This window comes from Dioscorea cayenensis, chromosome 1 (assembly GCF_009730915.1).
Source record: "Dioscorea cayenensis subsp. rotundata cultivar TDr96_F1 chromosome 1, TDr96_F1_v2_PseudoChromosome.rev07_lg8_w22 25.fasta, whole genome shotgun sequence".
In the NCBI taxonomy this organism is placed as follows: domain Eukaryota; kingdom Viridiplantae; phylum Streptophyta; class Magnoliopsida; order Dioscoreales; family Dioscoreaceae; genus Dioscorea; species Dioscorea cayenensis.
In genome coordinates this window covers 29051270-29067548 of record NC_052471.1, presented here as the reverse complement: position 1 = coordinate 29067548, position 16279 = coordinate 29051270, and the positions used below count along the sequence as shown (strand labels likewise).

The window sequence follows — 16279 nt, the reverse complement described above, 5'->3', positions numbered from 1 at the left end:
AACAGGAGAATTTCTCATGTTTTCAAAATTTTTTAATTACAAAAAAGGGAGAAACTCACCTGTTTTCTATGTTAAAAAAAATTAAAAAAGTTGAAAACAGGAAAAGTTTTTCCGTTTTCCCCCAACGTGCGTATTTTTGTAAATAATTTCAAACATGCATAATTTAGTAAATAAGCACAATTATTTTAGTCCGAACCCTGCCCATTTGATTGTCATTAGACCCAACCCAAAAATAATTGTATGAACGTCAGCCCTCAAACAGAAAAATAAACATAAAATAAAATGAAAATATGCACACATTCCTATAATTATATATTAAAAAAAATAAAATCAGAGGCTAAAAAGCTGCCTAATTTTGACTATATTCAAACCTATTATATATATATAATAAATAATGTATTATTTATTTATTCGGGTCGGGCCGAGTCAGGCTAAAATTCATCTGACCCAAACCCAGCCCAAAATTTAATCGGGCCAAAACATTTGAGCTCAACTCGGTTTTTTGGGCCAACTTTCTAAACCCATGCCCTATATTTTTTGTGCTAGGCTCGGGCTAGCCCATGGGTCACCCGGCCCATGTCCACCCTTACCAGTAGAGGAATGCTAATTTTGTGCACAGATTGCTTGACTTGGTGCATTGTTGGCATTAATTATTGACTCTTACCTTTGTAAGTCTCCTCAACCTTGCTTTGAACTAATTTAGAACCAGCCATTTTCTTATATATGAAACAATTAAGTTAAAAGGAAAAAAATAACCAGAAGAAATTGATCGTTCATTCCATCAACGATTCAAATGTGGCTTGTAAACATAATCATAGCCGAATAACATATATTTCTAGTTTACATCAAGGAAAAAAAAGACATCTTTTCTATTACAACAAAATATAATACCTATGGTGCACTTATAATCTATTAAAAAAAAAAAAAATTCAAATCCGGAACAGGGCAACAATTACATCTATAGAATGAGAAACACTAGACAAAGAGAGAGAGATACACAATAACAGAAAACAAGAGTGTGAATACACAATCAACAACACTTCCACAGGCACTCCAAAATTCAGATTCAAGAAACCTGTGGAGGTTGAAGTGTGGGGTATCACCAGACCTGACTGTTCAAACACTAATCACCCAATCAGACAGAACAACAAATATATATATATATATATATATATTATATGCATGGCTTAATGCATTATGTGATGCAAATATTATAAGGCATGTATATAGATCAGCATTGAACATTCTTTTGGCAGAGAAGGACACCAGCTCCTGAAGTAAGAGAGGGAACCATGGATGAGGACTTGGCCCCTAGACTGGAAGCTCTAGAGTAGCTTCCCGATGCTCCGGCACCGGAGGGAGTGAAGTATGCTCCGTTTAGCAGAAGGTCACCCTCTGATCTCCAATTCCAGTCCTTCCACACTCCTTGAGCAGTCTCCACTCTTTTGGTCACCTGTTTCCATTAATATGAAATTTATAGCTTGACATGCAATTAGCATGAAAATTTGATAATTGAGCATATACCTCCTTAGCAAAAGGGTTGGTTGGCGCAAGGTATCTGTTGCCCTGGCTGTTGATAGTTGGGTTTGCACTTCCACCAATTGCATACATTTCCCAGTGGGTGTAGTCATTGTTCACCACATGGAAGTACCCATGCCTGCACCTGTTTTATTGCAACATGTTTATAAATGTTTCTTAAAAAATTTAGTTGACCTTTAACCAGACAACTAAATATATATATATATATATATATATATATAATAGCAAGTGGTATAGCACCTAGGCATTCTCTGGATGAGGCCTTCGCCAAAATGATTGAAAGCAATGGTGACTTGCATAGCTTTGTCCCTCTCATAAGAGTCACTATGTCCCAAGAGCATAACCTGCATCCATTTCCACCACTCAAGTTCATAATCTTCTATAAATGCTAAGCTCTATATATTTGATATAAAATGTTTAAAAAGGAAAAAGGTACACACACACACACACACAGACCTCATTATGGTGAGTGAAGTAGTTGTTAGAAATGGTGATGGCAGTGGAACCCATAACAGCATCAACAAGGCCATCAGCACAATTGGAAAGAGAACAATGGTCTACCCAAACATGACTAGAACCAAAAATAGAAACAGCATCACCATCAGCCATTGTCCGCCAACCATAATGGGAAGGAGAGCTGCGGACCAAGGCATTGCCAGTGGGCTTGCAGTCATGAATATGAACACCATGAATGATAACGTTGGTGATGAACTGAATGGTAATGCAAGCACCATTAGCAATGTGGATGTTGGCGCCGCGGCCATCGATGGTCTTGAAGCTGTTCAAGATGAGTTCTTGAGTGAGAGTGATGACCATGTCATGATTGAAGATGATCCAGAGGGGTTGTGATTGGATGGCAGCGTGGCGGAGAGTGCCGGGTTTGGGGTTGATGGGGTTGATATCTGAAGGGTCAGTGACGGTGTAGAAAGGGCCGTCTCGGCCGCCGATGGCGTTGCGGCCGAAGCCGATGCCGCAATCGGCGAGTTTCTTGCGGTTGAGATGCCAGTGAGGGTCACAGCGCCAGCAGTCGTCTATGGGGTTGCCTGTGCCGCATGAAAGGTAACTCAGTGAACGCCGTGCTGTGCTGTTGATTATGCTCCTGCAAATATAAATAAATTAGTAAATAAATTAGAATAAATTCAATAATAATTTTTTTTAAATAATTCTTCTACTTTTTTTTTTAATTTACTATTTTAATTTTTTTTATTTAAATTATAATCTTTTACTCTTTTTATTATTTTAATTTAATTTTATCAGTTCTTTACCTAAACCATAAAAAATCTAATTTTAAATAATAAAGAAACTAAAAAATTACAATTTAAATTTTGAGATTAAAAAGATAAATTTTAAAAAAAAAGTATTGGGATTATTTTAAAAATTATTACCATCACTTTAAAAACACACTACTACAAATGGTGATCAGGTGGATTTTTTATTTTTTTTTTATTTTTAAATAAAATGAACAAACAGCCCATCTACTAGTTTATTACTCAAGGTGTCTTTCTTGTCAGTAATGGAAGCAATAGTAAAGTTTGCGTCTATTTAGTGAATGAAATATCTGTTAAAAATCTTTATCTACTCATTGTGATTGTGTCCATTTGTTGATTGACTTAGAAATATCATTCAGTCATGACTGGAATTTCAAATTATGATGTCACGAGAGATCATCTGAATTTTCTTTAAGATGAGCATATCTATTTTTATAAAATATTTGATTATATAGAATAAACAGTTTTATTATTTGAAGCCTTGCAAAAATATTAAGTAAACATTTATTTTATTAATTAAGTTTTAATTATTTTATGTAACAAATTAACTACCATAGTTAATTTTTAATTTTCTAATTCATTAAATTATGAATAAAAAAATACTATTTTACTTTTTTTCAAAAAAAAATTGAAGTATACATATCTTGTAAAATTAGTAGCTTGATTTTATTTTAAAATATATATGTGAGCTTTTAACTTGCCACAAATTAAAAAAAAACAACAAATTAACTTTTGAACTTATTTTTTGTAGAAATTGCTTGCTATCTTTAATTTAATTTAATTTTACTTGCACCAGCCATCTCTCAAAACTTTTGATATTTTAAATTAGATAAAAATATTTTTCCTTTTATCATAAAAATCTCTTTTTTATTTATATAATTTATACGAAGGTAAACAAGAAAATTTGTATAAAAGATGGAATTAATTTTCTTTAATTATTTCCGAACAAAATAAGAAGAACAAAGGACCGTTAAAACGAAGGATTTGGAAGCAATGGAGTGAAAAGAGAGAAAAAAAAAAAATCTATTTAAATGCAATAAGTTTTAAGTTATTCATTATTTTTCAACGATTAGTTTGTTAAAATAATTAACAGTTAAATCTTCTGCTTTCTCAGATGTCTTGTCCTCCTATTCTTGTTTAAGATTAGTTTTTTATAATTTGGACAAACCACATATTCAACCTTTGGATATATATCAACTCTCAGAAGTCCATTTTTCAAATAATTTATGGTTTATTTTAAAGTTTCTATTTAAAAGTAAAATTAAATAATTATAAATTTAATGATCAAAATCAATGTCCAAGTGGAAAAGCAGAAGATACAAAATGAGTTGCTAATAAACATCACAGTTTTTTTAACAAAGTGCGGATAAGTCAGGAATTTAAATCCTTGATTTTTTATTTAAAAAATAAAATAAAATAAAATACCACTTTTTCTGGTGGTATATCAAGGAAAATTTTAAAAATAAAAATTAGACAATTTTTCCAAAAAAAATTGTTTTCTTTCAAATTGATTAATTTTAGATTTAATGATCAAAATAACATATGAATATAATTTAGAGGCATATATGTATATAAGTATAACTAGGCAAATAAATGGTTAAATGGGAGAAAAAAAAAACTCATAAAAGTGAGAAGAAAAGCAAAGAAACAGAAGAGACCCTGCAAATTCCAACAACCCACCATACCATAAATACACTACATTTATCAACACGTGAGAAGCACGTCAAATCCAAATACCATGCACCAATAAACACCCCCTCTCGTGAAACCATTTAATTCCAAATTTCCAATATCAATATTATTATTCAAAAAAAAAAAATTAAAATTTACTAAAAACAAATCAGATAAAAACTATTAATAAAACAGAATCACAATAATATACTACCTCTGTTCCCTCCGTTTTCTTTTTATCTGTCATAAACTCATATTTTTTTATTTATTATTTTTTAATATCAAGAATATTTATTATTATTTTCCCAAAATTACCCAAACATTTTATTCAATTTTTTTCTTAGAATTAAATATGAGAAAAAAACGTGAAGATATAAATTAACGGTAATTTTAAAAAGAGAAACAAATTTTTTATAAAAGTTTGTGAAATAACTAAATTTATTTATTGATATGTGGAATTCAGTTATTCACGACATATAAAAATTATAAAAAAAAAACATGAAGAATATATATATATATATATATATTTAAAAATAAATAATAAATAATACTCACTCGTGCACCATAGAAACCACCACCTCTGGATCGTCCACTGCTCCAACCACCCTCTCATTCCTAATATCCCAAATAATCAAATTAGCAAAGTACTCTTATTAAATATCTTTGCATTACTAGATTAGATATATGGAGTATATTTAATAATATTCATTATTTTTCTTAATTAGTTGTTTAAATGGACGGTTAGGATTTGTTTAACCAGATCCGACGGTCTGGATGGGGATCTATTGGTTTTGGGATCTGTTTCCAAGCACCCGAGAAGGGGGAAACAAGATCTGACGGTCTGGATCTCGCGGAGAATGAAATTAACGGTGGAGATTATCTAAGAAGAAAGAAAGCGCTGACCTCGCTTTGATGGATTCCGGAGCTTCTTTCAAGCTCTTCTTTGCCGTTCCATCGATCCTGCAAAGAGTGAAAAACAGCATTGATTTCTCTCTCTTTGTTTTCAAATTCTATGGATTATTCAACCATTAATTTTGGGGAAAATTATCAAAATTATATAAATAATATGTATATATATATAGAGAGAGAGAACAATGCAAAGAAAATATTAGAAAATTTTAGCAACATTTGAATTCCAGAGTTTTCCATCGTGCTCTGATTTGAATAAAATGTAAAATTACTGACTTAATTTGAAGTAAATCCCCAAAAATTATTCAAAAATTTTAGTGCTCGAATTAAAAAAAAAAATCAAAAATCAAAAATCAAACCTTCTCAAAACCCTACCCAATCAGCTCCACCAAAAATACCAAAAACTACAAAAAATCCCACCAATCTCAATCCAAACACTAATTAAAGAAAAAAATTAAAAGAAAAAACTGTAAATCCACAGTAGAAATCCCAATGTACCTTGAAACAATGAATCCCTGATTCACAGCCAAAACCAAAAGAACCCCAAAAACCATCACCACGATCCACTTCACCGCCGCCACCATCTCCATCGCCATCACTACAACCTCTTCTATTCTCTCCCAGATCTATCTCTCTCTCTCTCTCTCTCTCTTTCTCTATCTCTCAGTCTCTCTAGAGAAAGACAAAAGCGAAAACGCCGAAAAGCCAAAGAGATCGAAGCGAGAGAAGAGAGAACGAAGAAGAGCGTTTGAAAAAAGCGTATCAATAGAATGGGTATTTATAGACGAAGTTTTAACCCCTACGTTTTAACCATGGTTAATTTTCACTGGAGTTACTTAACCCAACCTTAATTAACCCTGGATTCCTTATCATTAACTAAGGTTTAACGCACCGGTAAAACGCGTTTCCCCAGAGAATCTCGAGGATAGGGGGAAACGATAGTTCTTTGCCTATTTTTGCGATTCCCCTTCGTGGGGCCCTCAATGGACACGTGTGCAGGGAATGAAGGGTGGACCCCACACAGGGCCCGCGCTTTTTCTTGCTTTGCCTCGCGCTATCCAGAACCGACACAAATTTGTTTTTTAAAAAATTAATTTATATTAAAAATAAAAATTAAGGGAAAATTATTAACAAATGATTTTTTTGGGACCCCGGTTTTTCACTTCTTATCATTTTTTTTTGACAAAGTCGACAAGCGACAAAGCAAAGAACAAGCGGGTACAGAGGTGCACCAGTTACGGTGGCTTGAATGACCTCCTGAGAATAATCCTCCCGCCATACAACCCTGGAGGGGAGAACGAGAGGTAATCCTCACACAGAACTCCCACAGGGGACTCTAAATATGAATTGTAAGCTAAGAGTTTCAAACTCGAGATCTCTCACTTACAACCATAAGTAGTTACCATTGGGCTAGCCCAAGGTTCCTAACTTCTTATCATTGGATTATGAATTTTTTTGTGATTTTTTTTTAACTTTGTTTTTTTAAAAAAAAAAAAATCACTTGCATTCAGTGATAACTTACTATAAAAATACATAAGAAAAAATTTCAAAACTTACTCTCATAACAATATTTATCAGTGTTTTTCAGGCACTATATACTAAAATTTAGTAATGTTTATCAATACTAATTGTTTGTCTTTGTGTGGATCATGTGAGAGAAGTAATGGTTATAGGTGATATTTATTTTCAAAATTTTTTTTTTTTTTAAAGTTAAAATTTAAAACAAAATTCAATATAAACAGGTATTATAAATAATTAAAATAAATGGACTTTAATAAAAATAAGTTAACCTTGAAATAAAAACTCATTCATTTAAAATCCTAACATAACCTTTTTAACAATGTTGTCAGACCCGGACCGACCCGGCCGGTTCAACCGGAAAAACCGGGAACCGGCCATATTATTATTTTCTCATTAAAAACCACAAAATCGTATATATTTATTAATATTAATTTATAATTTATACTCAATAAATAGAATTACATTATATATATATATATATATGTATATACCAACAAAAATTAACATTTAAAAATAAAATATATTAATGTATTAGGTAAATACTTTCTAAAAATTTAATTTATTAAGAAAATAAAACAATAAATGAGTGTAATTTTATTATAAAAATATAAAATTAAAGTATTCTAATTAAATAAAAAATATAAGAAAATTTAAAACAAAATAAAAACTCAATTGAGATATAAGAATTAGTGAATTAAATTTCTTATTTATTTTAACAAAATCAACCAATAAACAAATAAATAAATAAATAACACCGAGAGAAGTTCGATAATTATATATTAATACATTAAATTTGTAAATATTTAAAAAATGTAAAAATAAATGACAAAATTAGAAAACTCTATTATATATAAGGTCATTTATCAATTTAAATATCAAATTTGAGTAGATTTTTATAATATAATTATGGATTTAGTATTATATTTGCTTATTATTAATTATTATAATATTTTTTTTATATTTAATTATTGACCCCGGTTCAACCCCGGTTCGACCCGGTTCAACCCATTGACCCCTGACCCCTGGGCTTAGCCGGGTCATTGGCCGGGCCGGGTCTGACAACCTTGCTTTTTAACCTCTGTTATTGATTTTTGATCAAATTATTCCTTGTAATAATTTTAAATAATTGAAAAAAATTCATAAATGGCTAGGAAATGAAATTATAAAAAATATATATACATAGGGTTGAAAGCCCAAAATCCACAGGCAAATATAATTTAGGTATTATTTATGAACATAAAGAAGGAATGCACTTTTAGACCATAAAGAATGTTGGTCATGACTCATGGTCACTATAATTGAGTCCCAAAACAGGTCCTTTTAGTGGGTCCAGACAAACCACATGTCACAGTAATTGGGTCCCAAGTTGGGTGCTTTTTGGTCGCACTCTAACCCTCCAATCCGATGCGACATCACACCACACGCCCTTTACGTGTATTACCCTTAAAATAGTTTTTTTATTAAAAAAAATATATCATATACTAATGTTCATCAATTTTCATTTTCATCCTTTAAATCAAATTATTTATTTTGATTATATGCTTATATAAAAATCATTTAATTTACTATTTTTCTCTTCCCTCATTAAAGCTGTAAATGAACCAATGCATTCGTTGAAAACTCAAAAGCTTAACTAGTTAAGAGCTCGGCTCGACTTATTTATTAAGGTAAACGAGCGAATTCTAAACTCAATTTTTACGTTTGTAAAGTAAACAAGTAGAATTTGAACACCATCAAATTGTTTGTTGTAAAGACTTGTGAAGAACTTATTTATATTATAATTTTATGATATTATTAATAATTTTATTTATAAAAATTATTTATAAAAATCATTAGTAGAATTGTTTATAGTAACATTATTAAGCTCATTTATATAAAATATTTATAAAATTTTATATAGTAATATTAACATAGTTGTTTAGGGGATCATTTATAATAATGTGTTAAAGAATTATTACACGTTCTTTTAGCATAAAATTAAAAAAAGGATTAATTTATAATTTTTATTAAGAGCATAAATATTATTTTCAAAACAGTAAATTTTTATAATACTAATAATAATAATAATAATAATAATAATAATGTATAATTTAAGAAAAAATAACAGAGTTTTTATTGAGCTAACAAGTCAAGTTTGAGCCTTAGAATTTCATGAAACACGAACTTGGCTAAAAATAAGTTGAAGTAAGCTAGAGTTTGGCTTAGACTTGGTTAAATTAATCTTGAGCTTGATTAAAATAGTGACGAGCCAAACTTAAGCATGATCAATCTCGACTCGACTCTGTCTGTTTACAACCTTAAATTTCATTACGGATTTAATTCCATATTAATTTGATTAATTACATGGTGTGCCATATATTAAGCGATGAAAGTTCAGCAACTAAAAATTATTGTCCATACATGATATATATATATACACACACATATTTATTGATTTAAAACATTGATGCATTTTTTTCAAACCATGAGAGATCTTTCGTCATAAAATTTAATTCGATTTAGAACAATTTTTTTTTTTTTAAAGATAGATTTGAAATAAAGAATCGTCTACCCGATTGGTGCCATCTTTTGAATATCTTGGTCATACTTATATATATATATATATATATATAAGTATGACCAAGAAGACTTAGAATTGACCCAACCAACTGAATTGAATAGCTTTGACTATCCCAATCTAAGTGAACTCCTCATCAAGGCATCCAAATTCCCCTTTTTTGACTAAAGCCTTGATTGAAGGAAGCCAAGCCTTCCAATTGATAACAAGCTTAAATGCACCATTCTGACATCTAAGCATGCCATGCTGATTGGTTCTAACCATTAATTATTATAAAAGTTATACCTTTTGGCTTTTATTGATCACTATGATTTTGTTCGAAATTGTTTAATGTTATATTGAAACACAATATTCTAAAAAAAACTACTATAATAAAATGGGAAATTCAAAGTTATTTATTTGGATATGAACTTATAATATTAATCGTAATAAGAATCAAAAACTTGGACGGTTCTCACATGCCTTGCATTTGGAGGACTTAAATTATCCTTAAAAAAAATCAAAAACTTGGACAAAGAGATTTATCCTTAAAAAGTCTTTAAATTATCGTAACCAGTGTACTTCGGTATCGTTTATCCTTAACATCTTTTAAATGTGAGATACTTGTTGCCTATTCTAAAAATAATAATAATATATAAGTATTAATAATTATAATAAATTTCCTTTGTATGTGTTAAATCATAAACAAACTAATACTTCAAATTATAATACTATGGTAGATTTAAATCAAATATGACAATAAAAATAAATAATTATTAATAAAAATTTATTAAATATGAATAAAACAAACAAATTAAAAAACTTTAGTATAAAGAATTATAGCATAAATTTAAAATAGCACAACATCATAAGCAATACTACGGTGAGATAAATAAATAAACTTTGCACTAATTAAAGTGGAAAACTTAATGTCAAAGTGTCAACACTACTACCGTGAAAGTTGTTGATATATGGATTTAAAAGTCTTGAATTTAAATCTCATTCGACGTAGTAGTGATAATAAATTTTTTTAATTGTGGGTGTAAATTTACGTTTGAATCCATATTGTTAGATGATAGTGTATGGGTTTGATAATTAATTCTCAATCTATACGTATGCCACTAAAATTATATAAATGCTTCTCGCATTTGTTTTTAAAAAACTCAACTATAATAATTTTTTAAAAAAAATATAACACATAATTACACTTGAATTTTATTTACAAACTTTTAAGTCACCTTGCAACCCGTACTAAATCCGACTTAAGCTGGATTCAAATAAACTAATAAATGCTCTCAATATTTTCTAATTATAAATTTAATTAAAAAAGCAATATATTTATTAAATAATCAAGCTGAATCAAATCAAATTAAATCAACTAAATTATTTAATAAAACTATCGTTGGTAACCAATGAAGAGCTTTTTAAATAAAACATAAAGGATTTTAAGAATATTGAATACTAGTCCTCGGCCCTAGGTAAGGGTTGTTTGGATTGGCTTTTAAAAAAAGTGCTTTTTAAAAATTTTGTAGAATCACTTTTGGAAAAAGTACTTTTAGAATAAGTTAAGTGCTTATGCATATTTTTTCGTTTGGATGTATTAGTTTTAGAAACACTTCTGTAGTTGTGAAAATGTTTGGATGTTTATTTAAAAATTACTTTTACAGCAAAAAATTATTAAAATACTTTTTTATTGGATTGACTCAGGGCATTTTAGTAAATGCACTTAACTAAATAGCTTATCAAAAACAGCTTATTTCCATAAGCTAGTCTTTGGTAGCTTATAAAATAAGCTGTATTTGAGCTTATTTCACAGCTTGAGCTTATTCAAAAAAGCCCATTCAAACACAATATAAAATCTCATAAGCACTTAACTTATAAAATAAGTGCTTTTGGGTCAGCTATAAGCTGATCCAAACAACACCTTATTGGGACTGTTATATGGGAACATGGATTAGCATTTGGGGCCATGAATGAATTTTATATTTTCTTCATTTTCCATAAAATCAATAAAATAAAAATATATATTATTTATTATATAAATTTTAGATATGTATTGATAAAATGGTTTTTTTAAGTATAGTTGGTCACTTGATCCATATACTTGATACCCCCTCTCATATTAACTGTGATATTTGAAAATTTTTCTTTTTCCAAATTATTTATTATTTTAAAAAAATTTATAAGCATTAATTATTTTTTTCAATTTTGTATTTTTTTTTGTTTAAAAAGTGGTGTTTACATTAACAAATGTTAAAGTATCTTATCATACATTTTTTCGTTAGATTTTAAAAACTTTAATTACAGCTTTAATATTTGTATAAAACTCAAATGTGAGAATTAATATAAAATTGAGAAAGTAATATATGTATACACGAGAGAGACTCCACACCTAATTTTTGGATTTGATTGGAACTCGCGAGAGGTTAATAAATATATATATATATTCTAATTTATGTAAATACATTATATATTTATAGAAAATATTATGAAACATGCATAATTCTTACATTAATTGTCTCTCGTTACATCACTAACTACTACCACCACTAGTATTATCTACGGCAATATAAGATTCAAACTTTTGAACAAACTCCCCATGTATTATTGTGCTCCCATTCACAACTTCCTGGATTTAAAAAGACAGAAAAGTTAAATCTAATATTTGGTTATAGAGATATATAAATTTGGGATTTCAAAAATATTTGTTTGGTTTAATGTATTTAAAAGATATAGATACACATAGTGAAATTACCCCCACTAGATGTAACCATTGATATTTATTGAATATAAACAAATAATTAAATATAATTTTAACTAATTTAATATATGATTATGCTTTTGGTGCATTAAATATACTATTTAGTTATTAATATTTATCAAATATATTATATGATATGTTTTAGCAATTAATTATATTAATTATTGTTAAAAAAATGTATAAGCTAGGTTTCATTAATTACCCTCTATGCCGCATATTAATATTTATGTTAAATATATTGCACATTGTTAAATATTGGCCTCTCATGCTCTGACCTCCAGATATTCATCCATTTCTTAGGAATATGCTAGTTTTTGTTAATTCTCATCCCAACTTGATCATTAGTGAAGTATAGGTAAAGAAGAATGGCCAGATTGGGGGCACTTTAAGGGAAGAGATAAACAAAGTCCTGAGAATAAAAAGGGAAGAGATTTGGGGAAAAAAAAATGACTCTATGGAGAAGAGATGGAGTCAAACCAAATTGCTGATAAATTTTAAAAATATCCAATATCTTTTTTTTAAAATATTTTTTTTATTTATTTAAATAAATAATAAAACAATTATACATTTTAAATTGTACATAAAGTGATTATAGATTAAATATTATGTAGAAAGGACGAGATATGTAAAAAGACCAAGTATTCTCTCTTTAATTCCAACTTTTAAGATTTTACTTTATTTTAATCATTTTTTTTTTATAAAAAGCGATAAAGCATCACCCACAAAAGATTGTCAAAGGGGTAAGCATGTACAATATTGCAACAGTTATGGTGGCTTAACGACCCCTTAAAAATTTATCATGTGAAACGAACTAACACGTGATATGCAATGACAACCTATCATGTGTGCCTAAGATAATACATTAGGGACCATAACTCCACAATGATAAATTCTCTATCTTATAAGCATGGGAGGGAGGAGTATACGGCTCCTTCTATTGGGGACCCAATAAATAATGAATGAACAATACCATTATAATATTTTTATAATATCTGCACAGTATTACACAGTCTCCTCCATGACAATTCGATCTTGCACCACTCATCCATCATTCGGATGACTTATCATTAGACCATCTAGTGGTTGTATGATTTCAATTATGTTAACCATCTCAATCGATTTGATATGTTTAAAAATAATTTTGGTTTAATATATCCACCAAATCCAATCAGCTTCAAAATTATGGTAATTGTATGATAAACCAATAAAAGAAAATTTTCAAGACGCCTACAAACAAAGACTCAAAATGAGAAAATAAACTCATTTTATAACTTACTTTCTTTACATGAAACAAAAAAGCTAATGGAAATGGAATACACTAGACGATGCGTGTGTGTGTGTGTGTGTGTGTGTGTGTGTGGTTGTTTTGGTGTTCTTATTGGCCCAATTTACTTATGGGCTAACATTCTTGAAAGTTTTGCTTCTTGGTATTTTGGTTTTCATAATTATATATATTGAATTTTGAATTAAACTGGAGAAACTTCTAGATGTGCCTATTTGTAATTTCAGTTTCTCCTTCTAGGATGTATATATAAATAGTTAACGGTGTCTACATTTCAGGTTTTTTTTCCTAAGGTGTACATATAAATAGATAAAGTTTTTGACATTTTTGTAATTTCAGTTTTTCTTTCTAAGATGTATATAAATAAACAGTGTCATATGTAGAATACAAAGACTAAAACATAAGAGAAAGAGAGAGAAAATGGGTGGGTGGAGGAGAAAAAAGGGTTAGATGATAATCTAATAGTCTCAGAACAAATTGAAAATTTACAAACATATCTAGATAATGGGGATTCATATTTAAAAATTAGAATTTTTTGATAAATATAGAACAAAACAAATTCATACTGAAAATCAAGAAAAAATATTATAGTTATAAACTACAAAAATTTAAATATAATACTACCCCTAATGTAGAGGAAGAATGAAATGCAAATTTTAACTAAACAATACAAAAATATATTTTAAATTATGGATTTAAATCTCTCTTCTTTTTTTCAGTGCAGTTGGTGCATGTAATTTATAATATATAGAGAGAGACTTCACACCTAAGTTTTGGATTTGATTGGAACTTCCAAGAGGATATATATATATATATATATATATATATATATATATTAGGGTGGCCCGTGCTTACGCTATGGGTATATGTAAATATATAAATAGTTGGTTTTATAAACATATAAATAATTATTTTTTTATAAATTAAATGAATTAAAGATATATAGGGTTTAACAATAATAAAATTCAACATAAATTTATTTTAAAATAAACATATATATATATATATATATAAAGTTTTTATATTAGTAGTAGTGATTAAATATTATAAAATTTATCAATAATATAATATAATAAAATACACATATAAAACTATTTTTTATATTGGCTTTTCCCACTGTTTTGAAATAATTTTCACATATTATTTAATTTTATAACACTCACATTAGTCCTACAATTAATTGAAGCTTATGTTATTCATTGAAGCAAATATAAATATCATCATGTCGCTGTTAATAGTAAGAGCCTTATATTAATTTGCGATATGTTTTCCTATAAATAGTCTTAATGCAATTTAATAATAAACTCTTACCTTTCCTAGATTAATGTTTTGAGTTGGTTTTATAATTTTTTTTTAAAACTATATATATATATATATATATGCACATCTTGATTAGTGTTTTGAGTAGCCTATATATACATGTTCTGACTTATGAGCTGGCTGCAATTAAATTATGTAAGATGAAGCATGGGCTCAACTAAGTATTAATAAGTTGTGTGATGATTGTATAATCACATGGTAATTGATATTATGCAATTAATGTGGAATCGGATTTTAGAAATGTAAATACAATGAAGATAATATCTTTTCATGTCTAATAGAGACAAAACATCATTGGGATGAGAGTAAATAATGGAGTTTATAATATATTATAACATATTAGATGAGATCTAGGTGTTGACAAATTGAGTGAGTTTTAAACTATACACACACATAGGATTTTCCTCATATGGAAGACCAGACCTCTAATTAAAAAATGTACCACGTGCCATACTGCAAGCATTTAGGGCCATCATGGGATGAAAAAAATAATTTATAAAAAAATGCAATGAATGTCTATTTATATTTATGTTTTAGTATGGCATGTGTTTGGCTCTGAGACCATGAAAGAATCTTCTTTACTTTTATAGGTTTTTATTATATTTAAATATAAAGATATACACATGAAGATATAAACATAAAGATATTGAGAATTACTTAGGATTTCTTTTATGAATTTACAATATAGTTTGAAATTTTACATATTGCTTTTGATAAGGGTCTAAGAGAATGAATCATTTAAAAAAAAAATTTAATTCTATATATATAATGTTTTAAATTGTTATATAAAATATAATTTGCAAATTAAATTATTGTATAAGATTTAAGTGAGTTTTGTAAATTCTAATTAAAGAGAACAAACTATAACATCATAGTCTTAATGGAAAGTTTGACAAATATTGCAGCTTTATTAGTATTAATTTTTTATAATGATTGTTCTTATTATAGAAAATAAAATAAAATAAAAATAATATTTACATAAATACTTATTCCAAGTGAGACAAATAAACATATTTTCCCTACTTACATCCACGCAAATTATAGATCATGTGTTAGTTATAAATTGATTGAATATCTATAATGTGTTACCATACTATAATAGAAAACTTATATTAATATTTATACATTACTTATTGTGATAATATAGTAACATATGATTAGAAAATATTAAATTTACTGATTAAAATAAATATTTAAAAAATATCATACAAAAATATTGTTGGTTTTTTTTTTATTTCTTTATTTTATTTTCTCGGGTTTGGTTTCATTTTGTGTTGTTAAGTTATCAGTGGGAACATCTATGAATAAAGTTTTATAATATTATTTTGGGAAAAGTTCAAAAATAAATTATGTGGTTTGACATTTTTGCAAATCAAGGCATATTTTTTTTACAATTTCATACCATGTGGTTTCCATGATTGGCAAAAACGGGAAAAATCGTCAACGACGTCAATTCTTACTTACGTGACATG

At 28.2% G+C, this 16279-nt stretch overlaps 1 protein-coding gene across 1 annotated transcript; it reads right to left on the bottom strand.

The window, feature by feature from the left end:
- Positions 1 to 793: 793 nt before the first annotated feature.
- Positions 794 to 6107, bottom strand: LOC120262653 (probable pectate lyase 8). Its single transcript, XM_039270664.1, has 7 exons — positions 5886 to 6107; positions 5382 to 5438; positions 5034 to 5093; positions 1996 to 2638; positions 1780 to 1883; positions 1525 to 1663; positions 794 to 1453 (listed from the first exon to the last, which is right to left on the bottom strand). The coding sequence occupies exons 1-7, from the start codon at positions 5981 to 5983 to the stop codon at positions 1232 to 1234; spliced, it is 1323 nt and encodes a 440-aa protein (XP_039126598.1). The 5' UTR covers positions 5984 to 6107; the 3' UTR covers positions 794 to 1231.
- Positions 6108 to 16279: the final 10172 nt, after the last annotated feature.